General features: G+C 40.4%; 1 protein-coding gene across 6 annotated transcripts in view; it reads left to right on the forward strand.

Moving 5' to 3' along the window:
* Nucleotides 1–25,922, forward strand: part of DENND1B (DENN domain containing 1B) — a 364,765-nt gene that overhangs the window by 115,031 nt on the left and 223,812 nt on the right. For all 6 annotated transcript variants that reach the window (XM_077452755.1, XM_077452759.1, XM_077452757.1 and 3 more), the window contains exon 3: nt 11,860–11,903. In XM_077452755.1, coding sequence (XP_077308881.1) covers nt 11,860–11,903 — 44 coding nt within the window. The remainder of the gene's footprint in view (nt 1–11,859; nt 11,904–25,922) is intronic.

Below are 25,922 nucleotides of genomic sequence, written 5' to 3' on the forward strand. Positions count from 1 at the left end.
AACTCCGTTTTTTTTCCATTCAACCCAGCCGGGCTGAATAAAAAAATTGACAGAAGGAGCCACTGTACTAACTATCCGACATTAGTACAGCAATCTTACCTGCTGTTCTATTGTGTTCTGACAAGAGGACTCCCCCCTCCCCTGTGCCAGAACACTCTGGTCTGCGCTTTCAGCCATTCGCTGAGAGCTCTGATCCGGGGCTGATCGACAGACTTTTTTCTGTCATGCCCCTTCGAATGAAGCCGGTTGAAAGGAAAGGACTGTCTGCAGTACACATGGGTTTCTATTGAACCGGCCAATGCCATCCGACATTTGGCCCGTGTCTGCTAGGCTTTAGGCATTGTAGTAGGCAGCAGGTTGCTGGAAATATGTCATCCTTGCCTGGGTGAGAATTTGGAAAATGGAACTGCTTTAGGATCGGTAAAGCATAAACAGACTGAAAATGTTCGTGTGCTATTAGAGCACTCAAGTGGAAAGTGCCTGGTAATGAGTTCACTTCCATTTGGTCCAATTCTTTAGAGTGATTCTGAAATCAGTTTATCAGTTTTTTCTTTTTTCCTGTGTGTTTTTTAGACACCCCAGTACTGTTCTCATCACATGGGAAACATTTCTGTTAGCTGAAAATAGTCAAATCCAGCCACTCGGCTTTTCTACCAGAACCTGTTGGGTGGTTGTCTGCTAAAGACTGATGGTCTTTTTGAAAGATGTACAAACAGCCTGCACATGTTTCTACATGTTGGCGGGGACGTACTAAACTGCATATTGGGATGATTGATTGGATTATTGGCTGTAATACTGAGAACGCTCACTAGATGTCAGTGTACTTTACACACGCGCGCACGCACACACACACACACACACGGTAATGACTGTTGTTTCTCAAAATATGTTATTCTTTCCTGCAGTGCTTGATACAATGTTGCAAGAAGCAATTGCTAATGTTTAACTGTTCACTTGCTGATATATATATGGAGATGTACAACAGAATCATTGTAAATTATACAGAAGTAATGAAAAAATTACATTTGACCTGTTTTTGATGGTAATATGGGTAGAATTATTATTTCTCATGGGACTTATGGACGGAATTTCATGTTAACACCTGACAATGAACAAGAATGTTAACATGCCATGTGACAATAATAGGCAGAGACAGATACTCTTTATGGAGACCCCAGATCTCTCCTCTGCCAATAAAAGAATTTGATCCCACCAAAATCAGTGTGATCAAATGATTTCCATTTTTAAAACCCTGCTGGGGAATGTAAGCTAATCGCTTCATGTTTCCTATATCATAGCGGTGGACTGAGCTGTTCCTGTCTTTGTCCGCCTCTGTGATCAGCCGGTGGAAGTGCTGGCTGGTCGATTGAGTGTCAGGACAGCCCGCTGAAGGCAGCGGGAGGGGAGAGATGTCCCCTCTTACTGCTTGTAAAAGCAGTTAGGTGGCTAGTTAGCTGCTTAGATTGCTTTTACAAGAGAGCCGACCATCTGCTATAAACCTTGCTACTTGCAGGGCTAAATGTAAAAAGAAAAACTCTTGTGTCGCGAACTGCATGCCCTGGTTGTCTGATGCTAGGAATTGAACTTCTCTGCAAAAAACACTTCTGACAGGATTCTGATAAGAATATAGGTACAATAACATTTATATATGAGAGTTATGGAGGGAAATCTCATGCTTAACCACTTTCAGACCGGACCATTTTGCTGGTCAAAGACCAGACCACTTTTTGCGATTTGGCACAGCGTCGCTTTAACTAACAATTGCGCGGTCGTGCGACGTGGCTCCCAAACAAAATTGGCGTCCTTTTTTTTTTCCCACAAATAGAGCTTTCTTTTGGGGGTATTTGATCACCCCAGCGGTTTTTATTTTTTGCGCTATAAACAAAAATAGAGTGACAATTTATAAAAAAAATATTTACTTTTTATTATAATAAATATCCCCCAAAAATATATAAAAATTAATTTTTTCCCTCAGTTTAGGCTGATACGTATTCTTCTACATATTTTTGATAAAAAAATTGCAATAAGCAGTTATTGATTGGTTTGCGCAAAAGTTATAGCGTTTACAAAATAGGGGATAGTTTTATGGCATTTTTATTAATAATTTTTTTTTACTAGTAATGGCGGCGGATCAGCGATTTTTTTATTGTGACTGCGACATTATGGCAGACACATCGGACATTTTTGACACATTTTTGGGACCATTGACATTTATACAGCATTCACTGCTATATAAATGCAGTGATTCCTGTGTAAATGACACTGGCAGTTAAGGGGTTAACCAGTGGGTTGCAGTGTAGGGGTTAAGTGTTCCTAGGGGTGTGTTACTAACTGTGGGGGGCTGGGCTTTCATTTAGTGAACACTGATCTCTGCTCCAATCACATGGAGCAGAGATCAGCCTCACTAGTTGCTAGGCAGAATAGGGAAATGCTGTTTACAACAGCATTTCTCCGTTCAGCCAACCCCGTAAGACGATCGCGGGTATGCCTGTGGCGATCGAGTCCGCAGGATCCGCGACCGTGCAGCAATAAAGATTGGACGTACCTGTACGCCAATATGCCTGTCCATGCCATTCTGCCGACGTACATCGGCGTGCGCTGGTCGGGAACCGGTTAAAGGGGTTGTAAACCCTTGAGGTTTTCCACCTTAGTGCATAGATTGCATTAATGTAAAAAACCTCCTGTGATGCAGCAGCCCCCCCCCCATAGCCCCCCTTTTACTTACCTGAACCCGGCCTTTCCAGGGACAGACGAATACACCAGCTTCAGCCGGTGTCTTGGGTCCTGATTGGATAGATTAAAGCAGCGCAGCTATTGGCTCCTGCTCCTGTCAAGCAAATACAACGACGCAAAAGTGGGGGGGGGGGGGGGGCTGTGCTGCATCCTGGTGTCTGTGTCAATGGATGCAGAAGATGGACATGGGAGCACACCTGCATGAGTTGTTTTTCTGCATTGGGATTATGGGTGAAATATGGTTACACATGCCAAGGACCACATTTTACATGTGTCTGATTAGAATATTGGTATAATTATTTTTCTACAAGGGGATTCAGGGGTTAATATTATCACACACCCTACACAACATATTTGACCTGTTTATGATAGGAATATGGCTGTAAATATTCTACATGGAGATTATGGATGAAAAATCATGGATACACTTAAAGTGGACTTCCACCAAAAAATGGAACTTCCGCTTATCCGGGGGAGGGGGGAGCAGATGCCTGTCTAATGCAGAATTCGCAGCCATCTATGCCATGTCTGGCCCCTCCTCCGTCCTCCGCGGTCTTCTGGGAGACAAACAGGTCCCAGAAGACAGCAAAGACCAGTCGAGATGCCCAGCGTGGCTCGTGCATACACAGTAGGGAATCAGACTGTGAAGCCGCAAGGTGGAATTCCACTTTAACAACATAATTAATCTATTTCTGAAACAAATATGCACATAATTATTTGTTTACATTGGTATTATGGGTGGAATATCATATTTACACATTCCAAGTAACAAATTTAAACTGTTTCTGATAACAATGTATAAAAATAATGGTTCCAATATTCTGTATTATGGGGGGGGAATGTCGTGGTTATACCGAACAAGGAACATATTTAATCTGTGTCTGAAAAGATTGGTATCATTTTTTTCTACATGGGGATTATGGATGGAATATCATGGTTGCACTTGACAAGAAACATATTTAACATGTTTTCGATAAGAGAATGGATCAAAAATTGTTTAAATATGTTCTTATGTATGCTTAACTATAATTTTCCACCTATAATCCCCATGTAGAAAAACTATTATATGCAAGTTCTTATCAAAAATAGGTTAAATATATTCCTAGGTATGTTTAAATACAATATTCCACCCATAATTCCCATGTAGAAAAATAATTATATGCATATTCATATCAGAAATAGGTTTAATATATTCCTATGTATGCTTAACTACAATATTCCACCCATAATCCCCATGTAGAAAAATAAATATATGAATATTCTTATCAGTAATGGATTAAATATATTCCTATGTCTTTTTAACTACCATATTCCACCCATAATCCCCATGAAGAATATGCATATATTTATTTTTCTAACCAGGAATAGGTTAAATATGTTTCTAGGTATGTTTATGTATGATATTCCACCGATAATCCCCATGTAAAAAAAAAATGGCATGCCTATTCTTATCAGAAATAGGTTAAATATATTCCTAGGTATGTTTAAGTACAATATTCCACCCATAATCCCCATGTAGAAAAATAATTATATGCATATCCTTATCAGAAATGGGTTAAATAAGTTCCTATGTATGTTTAACTGTAATATTCCACCCATAATTCCATCTCCATATATATATATCAGCAAGTGAACAGTTAAACATTAGCAATTGCTTCTTGCAACATTGTATCAAGCACTGCAGGAAAGAATAACATATTTTGAGAAACAACAGTCATTGTGTGTGTGTGTGTGTGTGTGTGCGCGTGTGCGCGTGTGTGTGTGTGCGCGTGTGCGTGTGTGTAAAGTACACTGACATCTAGTGAGCGTTCTCAGTATTACAGCCAATAATCCAATCAATCATCCCAATATGCAGTTTAGTACGTCCCCGCCAACATGTAGAAACATGTGCAGGCTGTTTGTACGTCTTTCAAAAAGACCATCAGTCTTTAGCAGACAACCACCCAACAGGTTCTGGTAGAAAAGCCGAGTGGTTGGATTTGACTATTTTCAGCTAACAGAAATGTTTCCCATGTGATGAGAACAGTACTGGGGTGTCTAAAAAACACACAGGAAAAAAGAAAAAACTGATAAACTGATTTCAGAATCACTCTAAAGAATTGGACCAAATGGAAGTGAACTCATTACCAGGCACTTTCCACTTGAGTGCTCTAATAGCACATGAACATTTTCAGTCTGTTTATGCTTTACCGATCCTAAAGCAGTTCCATTTTCCAAATTCTCACCCAGGCAAGGATGACCTATTTCCAGCAACCTGCTGCCTACTACAATGCCTAAAGCCTAGCAGACACAGGCCAAATGTCGGATGGCATTGGCCGGTTCAATAGAAACCCATGTGTACTGCAGACAGTCCTTTCCTTTCAGCCGGCTTCATTCGAAGGGGCATGACAGAAAAAAGTCTGTCGATCAGCCCCGGATCAGAGCTCTCAGCGAATGGCTGAAAGCGCAGACCAGAGTGTTCTGGCACAGGGGAGGGGGGAGTCCTCTTGTCAGAACACAATAGAACAGCAGGTAAGATTGCTGTACTAATGTCGGATAGTTAGTACAGTGGCTCCTTCTGTCAATTTTTTTATTCAGCCCGGCTGGGTTGAATGGAAAAAAATAACTATTGGTGTGTACTAGTCTTTCGTCACAACCAAAGAGGCAGTGTTGAAGTGCTCCATTACGAGATCCTGTGCATGCAAAGACATATTTTGAGTCATTACCATATATATGTGTATAAAGTACACTGACATCTAGTGAGAGTTCTTAGTATTGCAGCCAATAACCCATTCATCGCATCATCGAAATATGCAGTTTAGTACGTCCCATGTCTGCGGCTTACTCAAGCAGCACTTATCTGTGATGTCCAGTTAGCAACCTTCGATAAATCAGTATACAAAGAACTTGGCAGAAGATTATCACAACTGTGAAAACAATAACCACAGTACACTGAAAAAAGGATGCTGTGAGTGACCTGTATACTGTACGATCTGAGCAGGTGACCAGCACTTCACAAAATGTGTTAACTGAACAGTAACGTAAAGTAAGCTTATTTACTCTGTACTTTTTATTTGCACCTAAATAAAAATGAAATGTACACATCTATTTGGTAGTGTCCACCAGTAAAGTCAGCACTGAAAACCTTGGACTTGGCAATATGATCCACTCATGAGGTCCATTGGGGACAGAAGGAAGTATTTGCTCTTTTCTCACACTTACGTTTACTGTATTCTCAGTTTTGAACCTTGTCCGGGTTGTAATTTAGCACAGAAAGATTTACATTAGCCTTCTATAAAGCTTAGTTTATACAAGGATCCAAAAAATGGTGCCTACGGCTTCTTAAATGCTTAAATACCGTAGCCCCGATTGCTGTCAGTGGCTTCCCTGGGCATGTCCTCTGTTTACAAGAGCTCTGACACCCCTGCCAGTACATGACATTTAAAAACTGGAGAGTGAGGGAAAAAGCACTGGTTTGATGGACACTCATCTGACACAGTACTGTGTTGTTGACAACAAATCCATTGCTAATATTGTGAGCCAGAGCTTTTTCTTGCATGTGAAGTCATGCTAACCTGATCTGACTATTCCACGTTCATACAATCTCACTTCCCATACAGATATTTAGAAGGGAAGAATTTCCATTTATTAAACAGCATACTGCTGCTGCAGTGATGGCTATAAAATGTCTATAAGTAGGTCCATCAAGTTTGTCAATACCTGTATGTGAAAAATGAAAGAATTCAATATTCTGATGGTTAGAATCCAGAATTAAAACTTGAAGAAGCCAGCCATTGACATTAGCAGAAATGGCTGCTGGATACATTTGTTTAACCACTTGGCTTAATCACTTCAGCCCCAGAAGGATTTACCCCCTTAAAGGGTAACTAAAGGTTAGGTTTTTATTTTTTAAAACAAACATGTCATACTTGTTCAAACAAAGAATGGCAGCACATCGGGAAGTAAAATCAAAAGAATTTATTGAAAGTCCATAAAATTAAGAGAACATGACAAACATCAATCCAAAAAAGGTGCTCAGTGGACGCGTTTCACACAGATGTGCACATCTGTGTGAAACGCGTCCACTGAGCACCTTTTCTGGAATGATGTTTGTCATGGTTCGCTTGATTTTATGTGCTTTCAATAAATTCTTTTGATCTTCCGAATGTGCCACCATTTGTTTCCTTGGGATTTCCCTGGCTGCGGACCAGGCAGGCACCCGGATCTCTTCAACAGCTCATCAGATCCTCACAGGTGGCTTTGAGCGGTGTGTTCCCAGCTCTCTACCTCAAACATGTCATAATTGCCTCCTCTGTGCTGTTCCTTTTGCATAGAGTGGCCCCCGATCCTGCGGTCACGTGACGTACCAAAACAAAATTTTATATTTTTTCCGCACAAATAAAGCTTTCTTTTGGTGGTGTTTGATCAACTCTGCGTTTTTTTTCTTTTTCTTTTTTTTTGCGCTATGAATAAAAAACTCTATATTTGAAAGGTAGACTTTTTGCCACAAAGACCACCCTGACCTATGAAGGCATGGAAGGCCTTGGAGCTCTTAAGGTATACTGTGGTATCTAGCACCAAGTCGTCACTGGTTGATCGTTTATTAAGTCCTGTAAGTTGCAGGGTGGGACCTCCATATGTCGGACTTCTTCTTTAAGAACCTCTCGCAGATACTCGATTGGATCGAAATCTGGAGAATTTGAAGGCCAACTCGTTGTGTTTCTCAAACCATTCTTATACCATTTTTGAAGTATGACAGGGCACATTATCCTGCTGAATGAGACCACTGCCATCAGGGAATACCATTTCCATTAAGTAAATAATGACTGTATCTACACTGAGTGGTACTGTGGATACCTACAGATAAACAGTGGCATTAGGATTGAAGAAAAAATTGTAAAGAAGGCTTGGAGTTATTAGGCACAACCAGACAAAATGTACAAAAATAAGTTTTTCATTATATAAACATAGTATACAACATATATATTAAAATACACATTAATGAGTCAAATACTATTTAGAATAATGCATCTGTATATAACCAACTTGTAAATACATGGAGTCTGAAAGATGAGAATATAATTTAATTGTGGTAAGGAATCCAAGAGTGCGGCTATATTACAGTTAATTGATGTAGACCGGATCTTGGCTCACATATTACGTGCCTTGCGCTTCTTCAGGAGCATCAAAATGACTAGCAAATTTGGAAAAGAAAAAACATGGATAGAGTACAATAAAATATATATCTGTAAAATGCACAATACAATATAGATCATAAGGAGACATTCCATTTCACATATCCCAAAGGTGATCGACCCAAAGGGCATCCATAGGGGCAGGACGAGCAATCCAAGTAGTTACATTTTACACATGTTTATATTTTATTTTATTCTGTTCATGTTTTTTCTTTTCCACATTTTCTAGTCACTTTGATGTTCCTGAAGAAGCGCAAAGGGCGTAACATGCAGAGCCAAGATCCAGTCTACATCGCTTTACTGTAATAAAACTGCACACTTGTATTCATTACCACAATGAAATGATATTCTCATCTTTCAGACTTCTTGTAGTCAAGTTCGTTATATACAGATGCATTACTCTAAGCAGTATTTGACTCTTTAATGTGGACTTTAATATGTGTTGTGTACTTTGTTATATATAATTAAAAATATTTTTTTGTAAATTTTGTCTGATCGTCCCTAAAAAGTCCAAGCCGTGTTTACAATTTTTCTTAAAACCATTTCCATTAAGGTGTGTTCTTGGTCAGCAACAATGTTTAGTTAGGTGGTCCATGTCAAGTAACATCCACATATACTTGCTTTCTTCCATATTGCATCCTGATGCCATCTCTTCCCCTGGTAGGTGATGCACACACCACGCCATTCACATGATATAAAAGAAAGCATGATTCATCAGACCAGGACACCTGCCATTGCTTCGTGATCCACTTCTGATGCTCACGTTCCCATTGAAGGGGCTTTTGCCTGTGGACACAGGTCAGCATGGGCACCCTGACTGGTCTGCGGCTATGCAGCTTCATATACAACAAACCGTGATGCACATTTATTCTGCTTTCAGCACATCAGCTTAATCTATCCCACCCACTTTCAGATGCCATTGTAACAAGAGAATTAATGTTATTCCCTTAACCTGTTGGTGGTCATAAAGTTTAAGGCTGGTAGTTGTGTAAACCTCATTTAACACACTACCTGGCAATTTCCTATTGTACATTTGAATGTGGGGCATTCATTTAATTGAAGTGGCTTTCATTGTGTGCTCTCAATTGTTGTGTTTTGACATCCATTCTATATGTTTTTAAAAAGCTCAGATCATTGAACTGTGGAGTTGTGGGCATTTGCAGTGGTTTTAACACATGTTCTGGACAAAAATATGGAAACCATTATTATAGTAACAAGTGTTTTAGTATTTATACACTGCATTTAGCACTAAATATTTACTTCATGGTAATGTGCATTTCTTGGCTTTAAAATCAGTAATGTGCCTCCAGCCCCTGCAGTAATAAAGTACATATAAAAGTGTACTTCCATTCAGCAGAAATGTGAATTGCCATTGCTTTGCTAGCCCAGGGCCAGAGCAGTGTTTACCAGTTATGTAGCCCTTCATGTCCTTGTACATGTAAGAAACTTTAGGGATGGGGTCTGCCCAGAGAGAATGATGACATCCTAACCAAACTCCATATTTAGCTATGTACATGTGATGGGACAAATGAGGATTGGGATAGTAAGCACTGCACTGCCTTTGGGCAGTGTGGCTTATGTTTGCTTGAAGAGGAACTTCACCTAAAAGGGAAGTCCCGCTTTTTCTCCTAGCATCATGGCAGGGATGCAACCTGATCCCACCAACACTGATATGCTTCTATGCTTGACATGGACTGATTAAGGCTTTATGCATATGGGCCTATAGGCATTTTTTTATACCTAGCATGAATCTCCCAGTGGAACCTCCACATTCAGGACAACCGTTGAAAACATGCACATGTAGGTAACCTCAAGGCAACAAAGCATCTGTATTTATAGCATTTGGCCATGTATAGCCATTCACTTCAATGGCAGACTGTGGCACGTGTGGCTCCCAGGGCACAGGGAACCACCAGGAAATTGGCATAAAAAAGTTCTAGAATAGGCCACATGCATGAAGAGAGGGGGGCTGACAGGATGACCAGGTATTTTATAGGAAGTCCTTGTACACACGGTCGGACATTCCGACAACAAAATCCATCGGATTTTGTCTGACGGATTTTGTCCGAAACTGGTGTTGCATACACACGGTCGGACAAAGTTGTCGGAAAATCCGATAGTTCGTAACGTGATGACGTTATTTTGTTACGACAGCACTACGTTCAGGCTAGTAGCCAATAGCTTTGGTCTAGGAATTTGATCTGAGCATGCGTGGCACTTTGTCCGACCGGAATTCTCTACAAACAATCGGACAAAGTCCGATCAGATCATGTTGTCGGAAAATTTTATAGCCCAGCTCTAAAAGTTTGTCGGTCAGATATTCCGACGGGAACAGTCCGATGTTGTCCACACACGGTCGGATTATCCGACAACGCGGTCCAATTGGACATTTTCCGTCGGAATGCCCGACCGTGTGTACAAGGGCTAAGACATTAAGCAACTGTCAAGGTTTACAAGAAACTGTATTAACCCCCCTGACGGTTTTCCCGAGTCTGACTCGGGGTGGATTTTTTATACCATTAGCGGTATCCCCGAGTCAGACTCGGGACTGCATCGCTGGATCCAGGAGGAGGAATACTCACCTTCTCCCTCGGATCCAGCGTCGTCTCCCCGCTGTACGAGCGAGCCGTGTCTCGCTCGATCTATCACATCGGCGATCTCCGTGCCCTGCGAGCGTTGCGACGCACGGGCACGGAGATCGGCGCCAAATTCAAAAAGTGAAACACACAGTATACATACAGTATAATGTAATCTTACAGATTACATTGCTGTATGTAAACATTTCACATCCCCGTTGTCTCTAGTGGTCTGCCCAGTGTCCTGCATGTAGTTTTATATAATAAAAGCTGTTCTTTATACCTGGAAACTGGAGATTGTCCATAGCAACCAAAACTGTCACTGTACATCAAAAATGATTTTAGAGCAGCTAGAAAACAGCGATAATAAATTGGAATCACTCGCAGAATTGAGCGATAGCGATTTGTGGGGAGATTCGTCATCAAATACTGAAAAGTAATGACAGTGACAATTCTGCAACTGAGCAAATTTCTGTGTTTTTGATGTGATTACATTATTGAATAATTTTTATTATTGTTATATTATTATTTGGTACAATTATTTATAATTATTTCTTATATTATAATTTATGATTTAATTTTTCAAACTTTATCATACCCGGGATGTCTGCTAGACTCTGGTTTGGACAGATTTAAGAGAGTTATTCCTAAGAATTGCAGGACTACAATATAAAACGCCAAATTTTCATGCAAAATAATGGTACCGCTTTTAGCACCTAAAATCCGAAATAATGGTACCGCCAGGGAGGTTAATACACCATTGCAAAAGTTTAATATATATATATATATATTTTTTTTAAACAAGAGTTGTTCCTGTTTAACGCAGTTTTAATCCTTCGTTTATTGTAGTCGGTCCTAATTAACTTTTTTGTTTTGTTCAGGAATGTTTTTAAGTGTTCCATAATATTTATACTTTTTATCAATATTAACACAAATTTTTGTTAATCAAGCAATCCTCAAATTAGAAAAACATGGTTTATGGATTGCATAAAAAAATATTTTTGCTAGACAGTTTTACCAAAAGAAAACATTGCTTTTCCTAAATAAAGAAATAAAAAATTACAAAAATACATACGCGTATATATACGGTGTATTGCTATCTTAAGTAATGGCAGGGCTCTTGCTAAATAAACAGGCCTATAACAAAAATTTCTCTGACTTACAGGGGGTATACAGGTGGAACATGTAAAGCAACAGCGAAAAATAGTTTGCTATATTTATAGATTTACATTACCTACTTTAAATCTAGAGAAATACATGTTATGTTGCTTGTAATAATTTTCATTCTTTGGTGGGGAAATGTCAGTATTATTGCCTCTAGTGGTTACATTCTATTCTCACTCCTCTGATTAATGCTTTGTGTCAATTATTTACAGACCCTTCCTTACTGTGGAAGTTCCCGGAGGATTTCTCTGACCAGGTCAGTAACATCACAAGGAGGCTTGATTTTGTTAACATTAAAGCCCTAGTGAGCACTGCTGGATGTAATGATGTGTACAGACCTTTGCTACTTGCAAAATCTCTGGGCAGCCAGGAAGAATCTCGGATTCTGAGTGTAGTACATAACTGACTTTATGTTTTTTAAATTGCTGAATCTGACTCAGTAAAGCTAGCCATACATGGCTCGAGATCTGACTCGGTAAAACTAGCCATACATGGCTGGTGATCTGACTCAATAAAGCTAGCCATACGTGGCTGGAGATCTGACTCAGTAAAGCTAGCCATACATGACTGGAAATCTGACTCAATAAAGCTAGCCATACGTGGCTCGAGATCTGACTCCGTATAGCTAGCCATACATGGCTCGAGATCTGACTTGATATATATATATATATATATATATATATAATATAATTTTGTATGGCGTAAGGGCTGAAAGTGACTAACCTCAGTGAAATCCTAACGACACTGTTATCACCCAAAATAATCTACAGAGAAGGCCTCTGCAGAAAAAGAGATATTATACTTCGTTGAAGTGCTGCAGCCTCTGTAGACTCTCCAACATTCATGACTTCTAGGGGTGGTGGATCACTTTAGGTATAGTAGGAAATGGTTAAAACCGCTGTCATGTTTTTTCTTTTTACCATCTGTGTCCCATTGTAGAGATTTCCCTTTGCTTCATTTCTTGTAGACTAAATAGAGCGTTTTGAGCTTATCTTTCCAAGGTAAAGGAAATTCCCTCTTAGCCCTTGTACACACGGTTTGAGATTCCGACGGAATGTGTCCGATCGGACCGTATTGTCGGATAATCCGACTGTGTGTGGTCTCCATCGGACTGTTTCCGTTGGAATATCCGACGGACCAAATTTTCCAACTTGGTCCGTTGGAATATCCGACGGACCAAGTTTTCCAACATGGCTATAAAATTTTCCGACAACATGCTCCAATCGGACATACTCCGATCATGTGTAGCCTACTCCGACGGACAAAATGCTCAGATCAAATTCCTAGACCAAAGCTATTGGCTACTAGCCTGAAAGTAGTCCCGTCGTAACGAAATAACGTCATCACGTTATGTACAATCAGATTTTACGACAACTTTGTCCGACTGTGTGTATGCAACAGTTTCAGACAAAATCCAACGGATTTGGTTGTCAGAATGTCCGACCGTGTGTACAAGGGCTTAAATAGTTGTCATGTTCACAAGTTTGCCCAATTGAAGATTTCCCACCTATACCTTTTTTGGTGGCAACTCAAAATTTTTTATTTTCTGACTGGGTTAATCCTGGTGCCAATGTTTGTATGGGGTAAATATACAATGAGACATGTAATATAAATAAATACAGGAATAAAATCATTCTGTTCTGTGTGGTTGGTAAATGATTCATGAATGTGCATCTTAGGCTGGCCATACATTTATAGAATTTTCGGTATAATTCTCTTTAGATTTACCTTCAACAATATAGTGCAAGGACCTGCCTAATTGGATACAATTAACAGTGTTGTTTAGTTTTGACCTCATATTATTTGGTTTTTGGTAAATCTATAGGAAAATTGTACAAGGCGTTTGAACATGTATTGCCAGCCTTACTCAGTTACTCGTGCAAGTTTATTTCAAAGTACCAGGTCTGCATTCAATCTAGTTCACCTGCTTTGTTTGCTGTGGCACGTGTGACATCCGTATTGAAGACACACAAGTCTTTACCACTTAATCTGGGGTTAATGGATACATCTGCATTGGCATTTAAAGGGTAATCCTGTTTGCTAATTGTTATCTTTTTTTTTTTTTTTTTTAACTTTCATTCAGATGATTACATTATCAAGCATAATCATTCTCTTTTGAACAATTCTAGTAGCTGATGTCCAAGTCCTATACACAGAATAATGCTAGGTCCTTGCCCTGTTTAACATGGTTGCCTTTTTTTCCCTACATGTCAGCAATATTTAAAGCAAAAAAAATCCTGATGATTTAGAGTAAAAGTAAAAAGAATCAAAAATATTATTATTATAATTTTTTTTTTTAAGATTAGTTATATTTGATTTACAATTTTGGCTTTGTTAGAAATAATCTTGTAAGGTCACTGTTTGCGGTGCAGTTAATTGTGTGTAATCCATTTAAAATCACTTGCAAGTAAATAGTCTTTGTTGTATTGAAGGGTTAAAAGAGCAGGTCGGGGATTAGGAGGAAGAAGCGTTTTTTTTTTTTGCTGGAAGGATATTTTTTGGAAGTCTAACCAGCATATGGCACCAGCCAGGCACCCCCCCTTCCCATACAAGCTCTTTTGGCTGCCAAGGCCCTTTTGTTTGAGGCCCATTGTTACCAGGACTTATTGACAGTTGTAGAACGCAGCTCAAGACACGAGGGACATCTCCCACCTCAGGGAGAGGCACAAGCATGGATTATGGAAATATGAATTGATCTTTAAGAGAAGGGCCCTCCTCTGTTCTGCAGAAGTACAATGAAGTGGGGGAGAGGGGCTGTGACACAATGTGAACACTAAGAATGGGCTAGAAGCTCGCCCTTCCCAGCTGTTGGCAAAAAAAAAGAAAAAAAAAATACTGCGTTTGTACATCTTAGGGACTTGTGAAAATGTAGAGGATAATGAAGCTACTTGTTAGACATATTTTGAAATAATGTATGCAGCAGTGTTTAATCCCCTTACATCCAGGCAATGGTTTAATAATGCAGAGGATGTTACCAGCAGGACTCAAGATAAAGTCTGACAATTTTACTTGTGGGAAAAATAAGCTAATGTATGTGGGATTGACTGTGGTGCATGTGTATAGATGAATGGATATTTTAATAATTTTATTATTTATTGCTGCAAAGTATGTCTGAAGCACAGTCATTGTTCTGCTGCATCTTTTTGATTAGCATGTTTTTTGTTTTGTTTTTTGCTTTCTTTCTCTGTAACACTACTTTTCTTTTTACTGTTTGTTTGTTACTCCTCCAATGCATTTTACTATTTTTCTGCACATAATCTCTCCTACTATAAGTGCTCTGTTTTCTCCACCCATCATTCGCTGCTGTGTAGAATCTTCACTCTGATTTTCACAGTTGGTATGACTCGTCTTCCATTATTATTTTGTATTTTCTCAATATTTTTTTAGTCTTCCTTATAATTAAGAAATTGTAAATGCTGTTACTGTTCCTGTAGTCTGTACATTGGAAACATTACAGCTTCTTGCACCAACTACAATGCAATCGGTGAAAATGGCCAAAGCAGGGAGAAGTAGAGTTGCAGCAGTGGGAACTTGGCACCTGGAATCTGACACATAAATGAAATGTCAAATGACATGCACTGTTGTTGAGAAACTATACAGCTACACTGACATTATTCATGTATTTCTAACTGCAATAACCTATTTTATTAAAAATGTGAGATTGAAGACCTGACAGTATGGTACATAAGGCTAATAATTATTATCTAGAAAAGGATGATTGCAACAAGAAAACTAACAAAAAATTAGTATAATATACAGCAATAATTTTCTCCTGCCTATTATTTTTAAAAGTTTAGATTACTTTTTAAACAGCCAACATTCTGTGATTAAAGGGAAAGTTTAATGTATTAGGTGAGCATATACAGTACAAAGCAATATACTGTACAATATATTCTTATTTCATTGTTTACCTTAAAGCGGAAGTAAGCCCATCCATAAACCAGTTTCATTTCCGGCACTGTCAAACCATCCAATGGCTGGTGTCATAACTGATCACATGTGCAACATCATGGCAATTGTAGATTAAACAGAGGCAAAGATGGCAGCTTCCTTGGCTGAAAACGATAGGGGAGTTTACTTACACTTAAACTAATCAAGGCTTAGGACATATACATCCCGCAGTGCTTTTCTGCTAATCACATGCCCATTGCTGTATATATTGGTCCCATTGTCAGTCATTGTCCTTGTCTGTGTAGCAAAGGTGCTGAGTTGCTCTTTCTGCAGCGATTGCTAGAACAACTACCACTATTTCAGTGACTGTTTACTTGAACTGTTGTTACTATGATTGTTTAAATGTAGTCAAAATTTGATAAATTGCAGTTAGATTACTGCTTAGATTACTACATTGATTTGTTCAAAGTGGTTGTACAGGCAGAATGTTTTTTTATCTTAATGAATTCAAAGCCTTCTGTGTGCAGCAGCCCTTCTAATACTTACCTGAGCCTCATCTCTATCCAGCGAGGTCCACGAGTGAATTGGCTGTCTGGGACTCTCCCTCCTGATTGGCTGAGACACAGCGTCATTCAAACTCAGCCAATCAGGAGAGATGGGGGCTGAACCATGGCTCAGTGTCTGAATGGATACACGGAGCCTCAGCTCAGCTTGATTGCCCCCATAGCAAGCTGCTTGCTGTGGGGAGACTCAACAGGAAGGACGGGTCCAGCCAGGGACCCGAGAAAGGAGGATCCGGACTGTCCTGTGCAAAACCACTGCACAGAGCAGCTAAGTAAAATATGTTTGTTATTTTAATAGAAAAAAAAAAAGACTTTACAATCACTTTAACTGTTCTTACTGGCCGTTTTATATTTTTCTCAAGCTTTTTTTCTTCAATCGGGACCTCCCTAGTCTATTTACTTTTCCAGGTCAGACCTGTGACATAACGTCCGATGTGACTCTGTCTCTGAAGTACGTATTTATAAATTGGTCACGTAGGCTGAGTGTCGAGAACTATTTAGTTTATTAGGATCAATGTTTTTATTGGTTTCCAAGGAAAGAATTTAACCACTGAGGGAATTAACTGCTTAATCACTAGGTGGAGTGTGGTGTATGCACTCAATGCACTGGTCCTGCCATTCTGCATGAGGTAGAACCTTTCCGTGACTGTTCCGAATTACATGAAATACATGGTTTCACCTTGGTTAGGCCTTGCTGCTGCCTATAGTGATCTGCTCACCTCTGGCCATTAGAACCTTTCTTGCTCTTAGCAACCTGTTCATACCCAAGAGTTTACCTCGTATTTTGAGTGAAGTTGTCCCTGTCAAGCATTGCAACATGTTGGAACCCAAACCTAAGAAGAACAGTCCTGCTTTATCAGGGTCCTCTAGCTCACAATCCACCAGGAACTCCAGTCCTGCAATCCTCCCTATCAAGGGCCTGACGCTGACAGTCTGGAATGTTGTCCCTTGCTTGAGTCCCTACATTCCTCTCAGTCTTCTTTAGCGCCATCTGCTATGGGCCTCTCCTCTCCCTTATCCCAGAAGAATTTCACTGTAGTTATGTCATTTTGCTGATGCTAACTGCAGTTTGTAAGCATACCTTGATGCCTTCTGCTCTAGAATCATAATTAAATTTGCCTGCAGCTTTAGTGTCTTCTGAGCCTCCTGCTGCCTTAAAAAGAGTCTCAAAAGTCCTTTCTGAATATTATTCCTGAACAGTTTCAGGTACCTGCCATAACTCCCATGAGTTTACTGAAAGAATATAACATGCACTATTAAAATTTAAAATTTTTACTCTGCTTCTTGGAATTTTATTATTACTGTGGTTGAAAACAAATTTTGATGTGGTCTCGCTAATAACTAAAAAAAAATCAAGCAAGTGTTTTTAAATGAGAAATGAGCAAAATTCTACTAGTGTAGAGCCAGCTTTAATCTACCAAACATTAGAACATTGGATTAAACCCCGTTAAAGTATTTTTATTCCATTCACATTGCTCCCCTGTTCATAGAGCACTTGGTACTTATCCTGGCTGCCCTACTCCTCTGTGCGTTAGTGCATATCTCCTGTGCTATTTCCTGCATTACTTTCCTATTATTAGTAAATTTGTGTACATTTTCAAACCCTTTGGTTTAAATCTTTGGTCTGCAGAGAAGGCATTGAAAAGGAAATTTCCTCACATCCGTTTGACGGTCAACATTTCTTTGGAGCTACATTGGACACCTGAATTAAAGCGGAGTACAAGCCTGGGTGAAAAAAAATTGAACGTCAGCACCTACCAATACTGTGACTGCCAACTTTTAATATAAGGACACTTATCTGTCCAGGTAGCCCACGATATCAGCACCTAAAGCTGACCCGTCTGTCGGCCCTGGGTGCAGGCACCAGCATCCTTACAAAGGGAAACCGTAAGTGAAGCCTTGCGGCTTCGCAGCCTGTCTCCTACTGGGATGCATACTAGCACATTATGCTATTGTCTTGCAGGGGTTTTTTTTTTTTTCAGTGGTTTACTACCTCTTTAAGAATGTCACTGTGGATAAGAGTATTCGTCTAACCTCGCAAAAAAAAAGCCTAGGCCTTAAGTTGGAAAGACTTTGGGGGTTATTTACTAAAGGAAAATCCACTTTGCACTGCAAGTGCACTTGGACGTAAAGTTGCTGTAGATCTGAGAGGGACATGCAAGGAAAATAAAAAACAGCATTTTAGCTTGCACATGATTGGATGATAAAATCAGCAGAGCTTCCACTCATTTCAGATATACCCCTTAGATTTAGAGTGATTGCACTTCCAAGTGGATTTGCCTTTAGTAAATAACCCCCTTTGTCTTCAATCATTTTTGTGTCACCATGTAGATTAGCAGACCTAATAAAGCTCTTGAAGGTCTTCTGGATCAGGGGGTTATTGACCTAGTTCCTGCATCAGAAGGGTTTAGGGACTTTAATTATAACTTTTTTTTACAGTTCCCAAGCCGAAAGGGGCTATCTGTTCTATCTTAGATCTCAAGACTCTAACTGTCTTCTGTCAGACCCACAAGTTTTGCATGGAATCCTCCATGTCTGTTATATCCTCCCTCCAGCAATGAAGCTTTCTGGCCTCTAGACTTAAAGAACATGAACTTGCATGACCCATCACTTTCAGTTCATGGCCCTATTATTCAGCCTTTTGTCTGCACCCAGTGTGTTCACCAAGTTTAAAGCCCCTGTGTTATGTTCTCAGGGCATCCTTATTGTGGGATATCTGGATGACATTCTGTTGTGGGAGCAGTCTGCCTAAGTTTTGAGTGATGTGATATTGACAGTTTAAACCCTACCTATGGATCCTGGACCTTCGCCTTTAGAACTTGGAGTATCTAATTCTATCCTACACAACTCGAGTAAAAGTTTTCTTTCCCAGCAGAAATTTCAAACCTCCCAGAGTCTTCTGTAGAAGAGTCATACAACTTTTAACTACCGCATGAGAGTAATTTGGCTGGTGGTAACCATCTTCAAAACCGTTCCATTTGCCCAATTCTAAAACTCCAGGAGATTTGGTTGTCTCTACAATTCTGGTAATTCTAACTGGTGGGTCATATGATCAAGATCCATACAAACAATGCCACTGTAGTGGCATACATCAGCTACTAGGAAGGAACCAGAAGTCTAAAGCCCCATACACACTATCAGATTTTCTACAATTTTTTTCCTTCAGATTTACCAAAACCATATAATATGAGGTCAAACCTTAGGAGTTTCAATTTGAATGCATTTAGGCAGGCCCTTGCACTACATGGTTTTGGTAAATCTGAAGACAAAAATCAGCAGGAAATCTAATAGTGTGTATGGGGCTTTACTGTGCAAAAGAGGTAGAATGGATTCTGTCCCGAGTAGAACTTCACATTCCAGCCTTGTCTGCCATTAACATTTCAAACGTGTGCAACTGACAGTTGAACTTTCTTAGCTGGCTGCTCTTGGATCTGGGGGAATGAGCCCTACACCTGGAGCTTTTCAGGGGGCACAAATGGGGACGCTAAATGTGTACCTCCTGGCCTTGTTCAACAACAGACTGGACAGATATGTCTCTAGTTGCAGAAATAGTCTAAAATAATCAGTGGATGCTCTGGTGGCCCTATGGGATCAGTACAGCCTTTTCTTCTCCTGAAATTCCTTTCTTATCTGCTATGCAAGATTGGGATAGATGGCATTCCACTGATCCCCATAGCCTCAGACTGGCCCAGACGGATGTGGTACTCTGACCTGATCAGCCTGCAGGTTTACATTTTGTGGGCTCTTCCAGATCTTTTGTCACATAAAGCTGGGCTACCACCCTACTTCAGTTGCTGCCTTTAATGGTGGGGCTGGTCCAGGTCTTGATGTGTAGAGACCTCTCTGAATCTGGGATTCTTACAATGCAAAAACTAGGATATCCATTTCTTGGAAGATCTATTATTACTTATTTCTCTTTGTTTGAGAAAAGGAGCTTTCATCCCAGAAAAATCAATTTTCTAAATTGTGATTTTTTTTCAGGCCTCATCTGAAGCTAGCTAGGCAGTCCCCACTTACTTTTTTTTTTTTTTTTTTTGTGGTGCTATTGGCATTTTTTGGCTGTGTTGCACTCTTCTGAGTTGGGCTGCTTTTAGACATCCCAAATGAATCTGAATGTCCCTCGATGACCAAAAAAAAAGAGAGAGAGAGTTTTTTTGTTTGTTTTTTTTACGTAAAATCCTTTTCATGGAGTTCATGGATGGACACAGCTCATACACCTTTGTAGTTATGGCCTTGTTTTCAACCTTGTTTTGTTACAAAACGGAGGCATGCGGGAATTGGGAGGGGTTATACCAGACTGGTCACCATTTTTGTTTTCCAGTGTCAAAATCCTACTGTGGGCAGCAGTATATTCCAAATGTCTCCGGAAACCCATGGTCCTCAATGAACTCTAAGAAAATGAGTTTCCCAAAAGGTTTGCTGTGACAAACTTGAAAGTTGAGTAAAACATTTTCTTTTAGATTTGGTTAGCCACAAGTCCAGTAAAATCACCTTTATTTCAGAAAATACATCAAAACAATTCCAAAAACACAAATGGAGGGTAAAAGCATAACCAGCTAAGAGCCGGTTGTCCTGGTGACCATTGCCACTGAGTAAACAATGAGGGGACATTGAAACATTTTGAGCTGTTCGAACACTGATCTTAGCTCTTTTTTTGCATACCCCTTTTAAAAAATCATGCACATTTTGAAAAAGCCTTAATTTAACTTTCACATTTTTCATAAAAACTCTTCTATATATTTGAGAATATGTTTAATCTAGAGATTTGTAGATTAGTTTGTAGAAGAGATGTATAAATTGCAATCACTCTTTAGTCCTTCAGCTGTTGAGATATGACATCAGCCATACAGGGAGTACATTATTTTCAATGAGTCAACCAACTGATAGACTTCCATTGTTAGAAGCAGCAGAACAGCAGAACTACTGTGTAGCATGGCAAAGAAGGATGCAGAGCGAGTGTTTGTAATCAACAAATATGGTTGCCCCAATATGCCTATATCATTACAAATTATACATAAAACAATGTTTCTAAGCACATATTAATACACCAATCTGAGATTTTACATTTATAAAACAAAAACATTTACTGACAAACCTTGCTGCTATTTGAAAGGTTTGCTAGCAATTGGTGAAATATAAACTTTTTATTTTACCTTTTAAACAACTTTTATCCATTTTATGCACAGGTAGTAGTACATTTTTTCAGGCACTACAGCGCTAAAAATAGCGCCTGAAAAAAAAAAACGGCCCCTTTCACTCCAGTGTGAAAGCCGGAGGGCTTTCACACTGGAGCGGTGTGCTAGCAGGATGGTAAAAAAAAGTCCTGCAAGAAGCATCTTTGGAGCGATGTATTCACCGCTCCTAAACCGCGCCTACCCATTGAAATCAATGGGGCAGCGGGGCTATACCACCAGCAGTTTTAACCCTTTTTCGGCTGCTAGTGGTTAAAACCACCCTGCTAGCAGCCGAATACTGCTGCTAAAACGACGGTAAAGCGGCGCTAGAAATAGCGCCGCTTTACCGCCGAGAACTGACCAGTATGTTCTCTTGCTTAGTGTGGCCAGTTTTTAATAGGAAAGCAGAGGAACTGGCAGGAACACCAGGGATTTCACACAAAGGAAGCAATGCAAAGAGAACAGGATACTTTTTCATACAAGTACATGGTACAGCAGGCTCATGTCAGGAATATGAAATGTTGGGGTAACAAACACTTTAAAGCTGTAATAAACCAAAAAAACGAAGTTATATTACAGTATATGGATTCTTCCATGTCAGTGCTGCTTTAGTTTTCTTTTTTTCTTTTTGTGTCCCCTAGTGATTAGGTCAGTAAGTCTGCTAATTATCTTCCTTTAACAGACCAAGTTGTCCAACAAAAGTGGCAGTTAGAAGACAGTTGAGACAAATCATTTAACACTGACAGGAGTGCTTACAATGGTCAGCTTTTATTATTTTTATTTATAATTAATTTATTAAGAACATGGTGTAGTAATTGCAGGTGTTTAGCAAGAGGTTGTCTTATTTTTTTTTAGTTAAATCTAAATTTAGTGCATCTAACATTATCCTCTCCTCAGATTGAAAGTGCTGCCAAAGGTGCCACCGTTGCTTCACCATACAGAATGGAGACACCTGAGGACAGGAAGTTCTACTGGCTGGATCACAAAGTGAACATAATGGAAATAAAGCCTAAAAAGGAAAACTAAACCTCTACCAACATTTTTTTTAATTACATTTTTTATTTTTATTTTTTATTGCATTTTAGTCTAAATATGAGATCTGAGGACTTTTTGACTTCAGATCTCATATTTAAGAGGACCTGCCATATTTTTTTCTATCACAGGGGATGTTTACATTCCTTGTAATAGGAATAAAAGTGACATTTTTTCTTCTTCTTTTAAACAGTGTAAAAATACAAAATTAAAGGTAAAATAAATAATGATGAATTTTTTTTTTAAACGTGCCCCGTCACGCCTAGCTCGTGCGCAGACGCTAACGCATACGCGAGCAGCGCCCGCATATGAAAATGGTATTCAAACCACACATGTGAGGTATCGTCGCGATCAGTAGAGCGAGAGCAATAATTCTAGCCCTAGAACTCCTCTGTATCACAAAACATGCAACCAGTAGAAGTTTTTAAACGTCGCCTATGGAGATTTTTAATGGTAAACATTTGTCGCCATTCCACGAGCGGGCACAATTTTGAAGCATGACATGTTGGGTATCAATTTACTTGGTGTAACATTATCTTTCACGATATAAAACAAAATTGGGCTACTTTTACTGCTGTCTTATTATTTTATTCAAAAAAGTGATTTTTTTCCCCAAAAAGGTGTGCTTGTAAGACCGCCGCGCAAATACAATGTGAAAAAAAACGATTGCAATGACCGCCATTTTATTCTCTAGGGTGTTAGAAAAAAAAAATTATATAATTTTTGGGGGTTCTAAGTAATTTTCTAGCAAAAAAAAAAACAGTTTTAAACCTGTAAACACCAAAATCTCAAAATGAGGCTTGTCCTTAAGTGGTTAACAAGATGCTGTAGAGCAGGAGTCAGCAACTCGCTGATCGCCGTTGACCGCTGGCAGGTTACAGGTGTACCGTGAACAGGTTCCTGCGCTGCTGACGCCCGCATTCTATGTGCCAGTCCTTGTCTCCCCTTCCAGCCTCCTCCCCACCATCTATGTACTAAGTGTCTCTTTCTCCTTCCTGCCTTCATCCTCCTCCATTGCTGTGATTAATAACAGCAGAGACGGGAGGAAGTGCAACTCAGGACAGAGGACGGCAGGAGCTGGCCAAACAAAGAACAAACAACCACTGGCGATTGGTTGCTAGCACACAGGGTGATCCTAAGCAACCAATCACCAGCTTGCAAATATGAAAAGTCACTCTGCCAGCTCCCGTCCCTCTATCCAGAACTGTGCTGCCCCCAAGGCTCCACTGTGGAAACGGGTAGGACACTGCACTATTGGAGAGGAAGGAAGGGGGGTTATTGTTGTAGGGGAAAGGGGGGCAGATGACACCACTGTGTGTGTGGGGGGGTGGGGTGATGTAAAGTGGGCAGAGGACACTATTATGGGCAGGGTCACCCCCATAGCAGTGCCCTCTACCACAATTCACATCGCCCAGCATTCTGAGCGCAACGAAATCCTGATCCCTGCATTCTGCCCGCAACGCACTTCTGATCCCTGCTTTCTGAGCGCAACGCACTTCTGATCCCTGCATTCTGTGCGCAATGCACTCCTGATCCCTGCATTCTGAGCTCAACGCACTCCTGATCCCTGCATTCTGAGCTCAACGCACTCCTGATCCCTGCATTCTGAGCTCAACGCACTCCTGATCCCTGCATTCTGAGCTCAACGCACTCCTGATCCCTGCATTCTGAGCTCAACGCACTCCTGATCCCTGCATTCTGAGCTCAACGCACTCCTGATCCCTGCATTCTGAGCTCAACGCACTGCTGATCCCTGCATTCTGAGCGCAACGCACTCCTGATCCCTGCATTCTGAGCGCAACGCACTCCTGATCCCTGCATTCTGAGCGCAACGCACTCCTGATCCCTGCATTCTGGGCGCCAGGCACCCCTGGACCCTGCATTCTGGGCGCAGGCACCCCTGAACTCTGACCAAGGAACCGATGGTCATTCTGACAGAGCTCCAGCGTTTCTCTGTGGAGAGGAGAACCATCCACAACCATTTCTGCAGCACTCCACCAATCAGGCCTGTATGATAGAGTGGCCAGACGGAAGCCACTTCTCAGTAAAAGGCACAAACAGCCCATCTGGAGTTTGCAAAAAGGTACCTGAAGCACTCTAAGACCATGAGAAACAAAATTCGCTGGCCTGATGAAACAAAGGTTGAACTCATTGGCCTGAATGGCAAGCGTCATGTCTGGAGGAAACCAGGCACCGCTCATCACCCGGCCAATACCATCCCTACAGTGAAGCGTGTTGGCAGCATCATGCTGTGGGGATGTTTTTCAGCGGCAGGAACAGGGAGAATAGTCAGGATCAAGGGAAAGATGAATGCAGCAATGTACAGAGACTATTCCAGGGCGCTCTGGACCTTAGACTGGGGCAAAGGTTCATCCTCCAAAAGGACAACGACCCTAAGCACACAGCCAAGATAACAAGAGTGGCTACGGAACAGCTCTGTGAATGTCCTTGAGTGGCCCATCCAAAGCCCAGACTTGAACCCGATTGAACATCTCTGGAGAGATCTGAAAATGGCTGTGCACCAATGCTCCCCATCCAACCTGATGGAGCTTGAGCAGTCCTGCAAAGAAGAATTGGAGAAACTGCCCAAAAATTGGTGTGCCAAGCTTGTAGCATCGTACTCAAACAAAACTTGAGGCTGTAATTGGTGCCAAGGGTGCTTCAACAAAGTATTGAGCGAAGACTGAATAATTATCTACATGCGAGTTTTTTTTCATTTGTTATTTTGAATAAATTTGCAAAGATTTTAAACAAACTTGTTTCACATTGTCATTATGGGGTATTGTTTGTAGGAGGGAAATAATACATTCAATGCATTTTACAATAAAGCTGTAACATAAAAACATTTGGAAAAAGTGAAGCGATGCACTGTATTATGAAGTTTATCAATGACATTAATACATCACAATTTTTTTGTTTTTCGGAGTCCCCCTTAATATATTTTTATTATATAGAATGTTATCATTTATATATATATATATATTTTTTTTTATAGATCACCCCACATGTAGGTTTAGTTTTCTCTGGTCTGCAGCATAATCACTGCAATGTCATCCTCCTGTAGACTGGATAATCTACAATGGACATATAGAGGTCGATTTACTAAAGGCAAATACTGTGCACCTTGCATGTACAGTTGCTCTCTTTAAGTGCAGTTGCTCCAGAGGTTGGTAAATGAGGGTAACCTTCACTTTGCAAAGAATACACAATCACATGCAAAGAAAATAATAATAAAAAGAAACCCCAGCTTTTTCTGCTTGCACATGTTTGGATGATGGAAGTCAGCAGAGCTTCCCCTCATTTACTAAGTTCTGGAGCAACTGCACTGGCAAAGTGTACCGCCTGTTTGCCTTTAGTAAATCAACCCTAATGTCTAAGCCCTCATTCACATTGAACACTGCTTTGAAATCGTGCAACTTAGGCCGCGTACACACGGGCGGACTGTCTGACGGACTTGGTCCGCTGAAACGTGTTTCAGCGGACAATCTGCTCGTGTGTGGGCTTCAGCTGACTTTTTCAGCGGACAGTCTGGCGGACTAAGTCTTTCGGGAATTTCCGTAATATTGTCCGTCCAACTTTGGTTTCAGTGGACAGTCCGCTCGTGAGTAGGCAAGT

Source organism: Lithobates pipiens, unplaced genomic scaffold (assembly GCF_037356315.1).
Source record: "Lithobates pipiens isolate NorthernLeopardFrog02 unplaced genomic scaffold, aLitPip1_a1.2 Scaffold_23, whole genome shotgun sequence".
Taxonomy (NCBI): domain Eukaryota; kingdom Metazoa; phylum Chordata; class Amphibia; order Anura; family Ranidae; genus Lithobates; species Lithobates pipiens.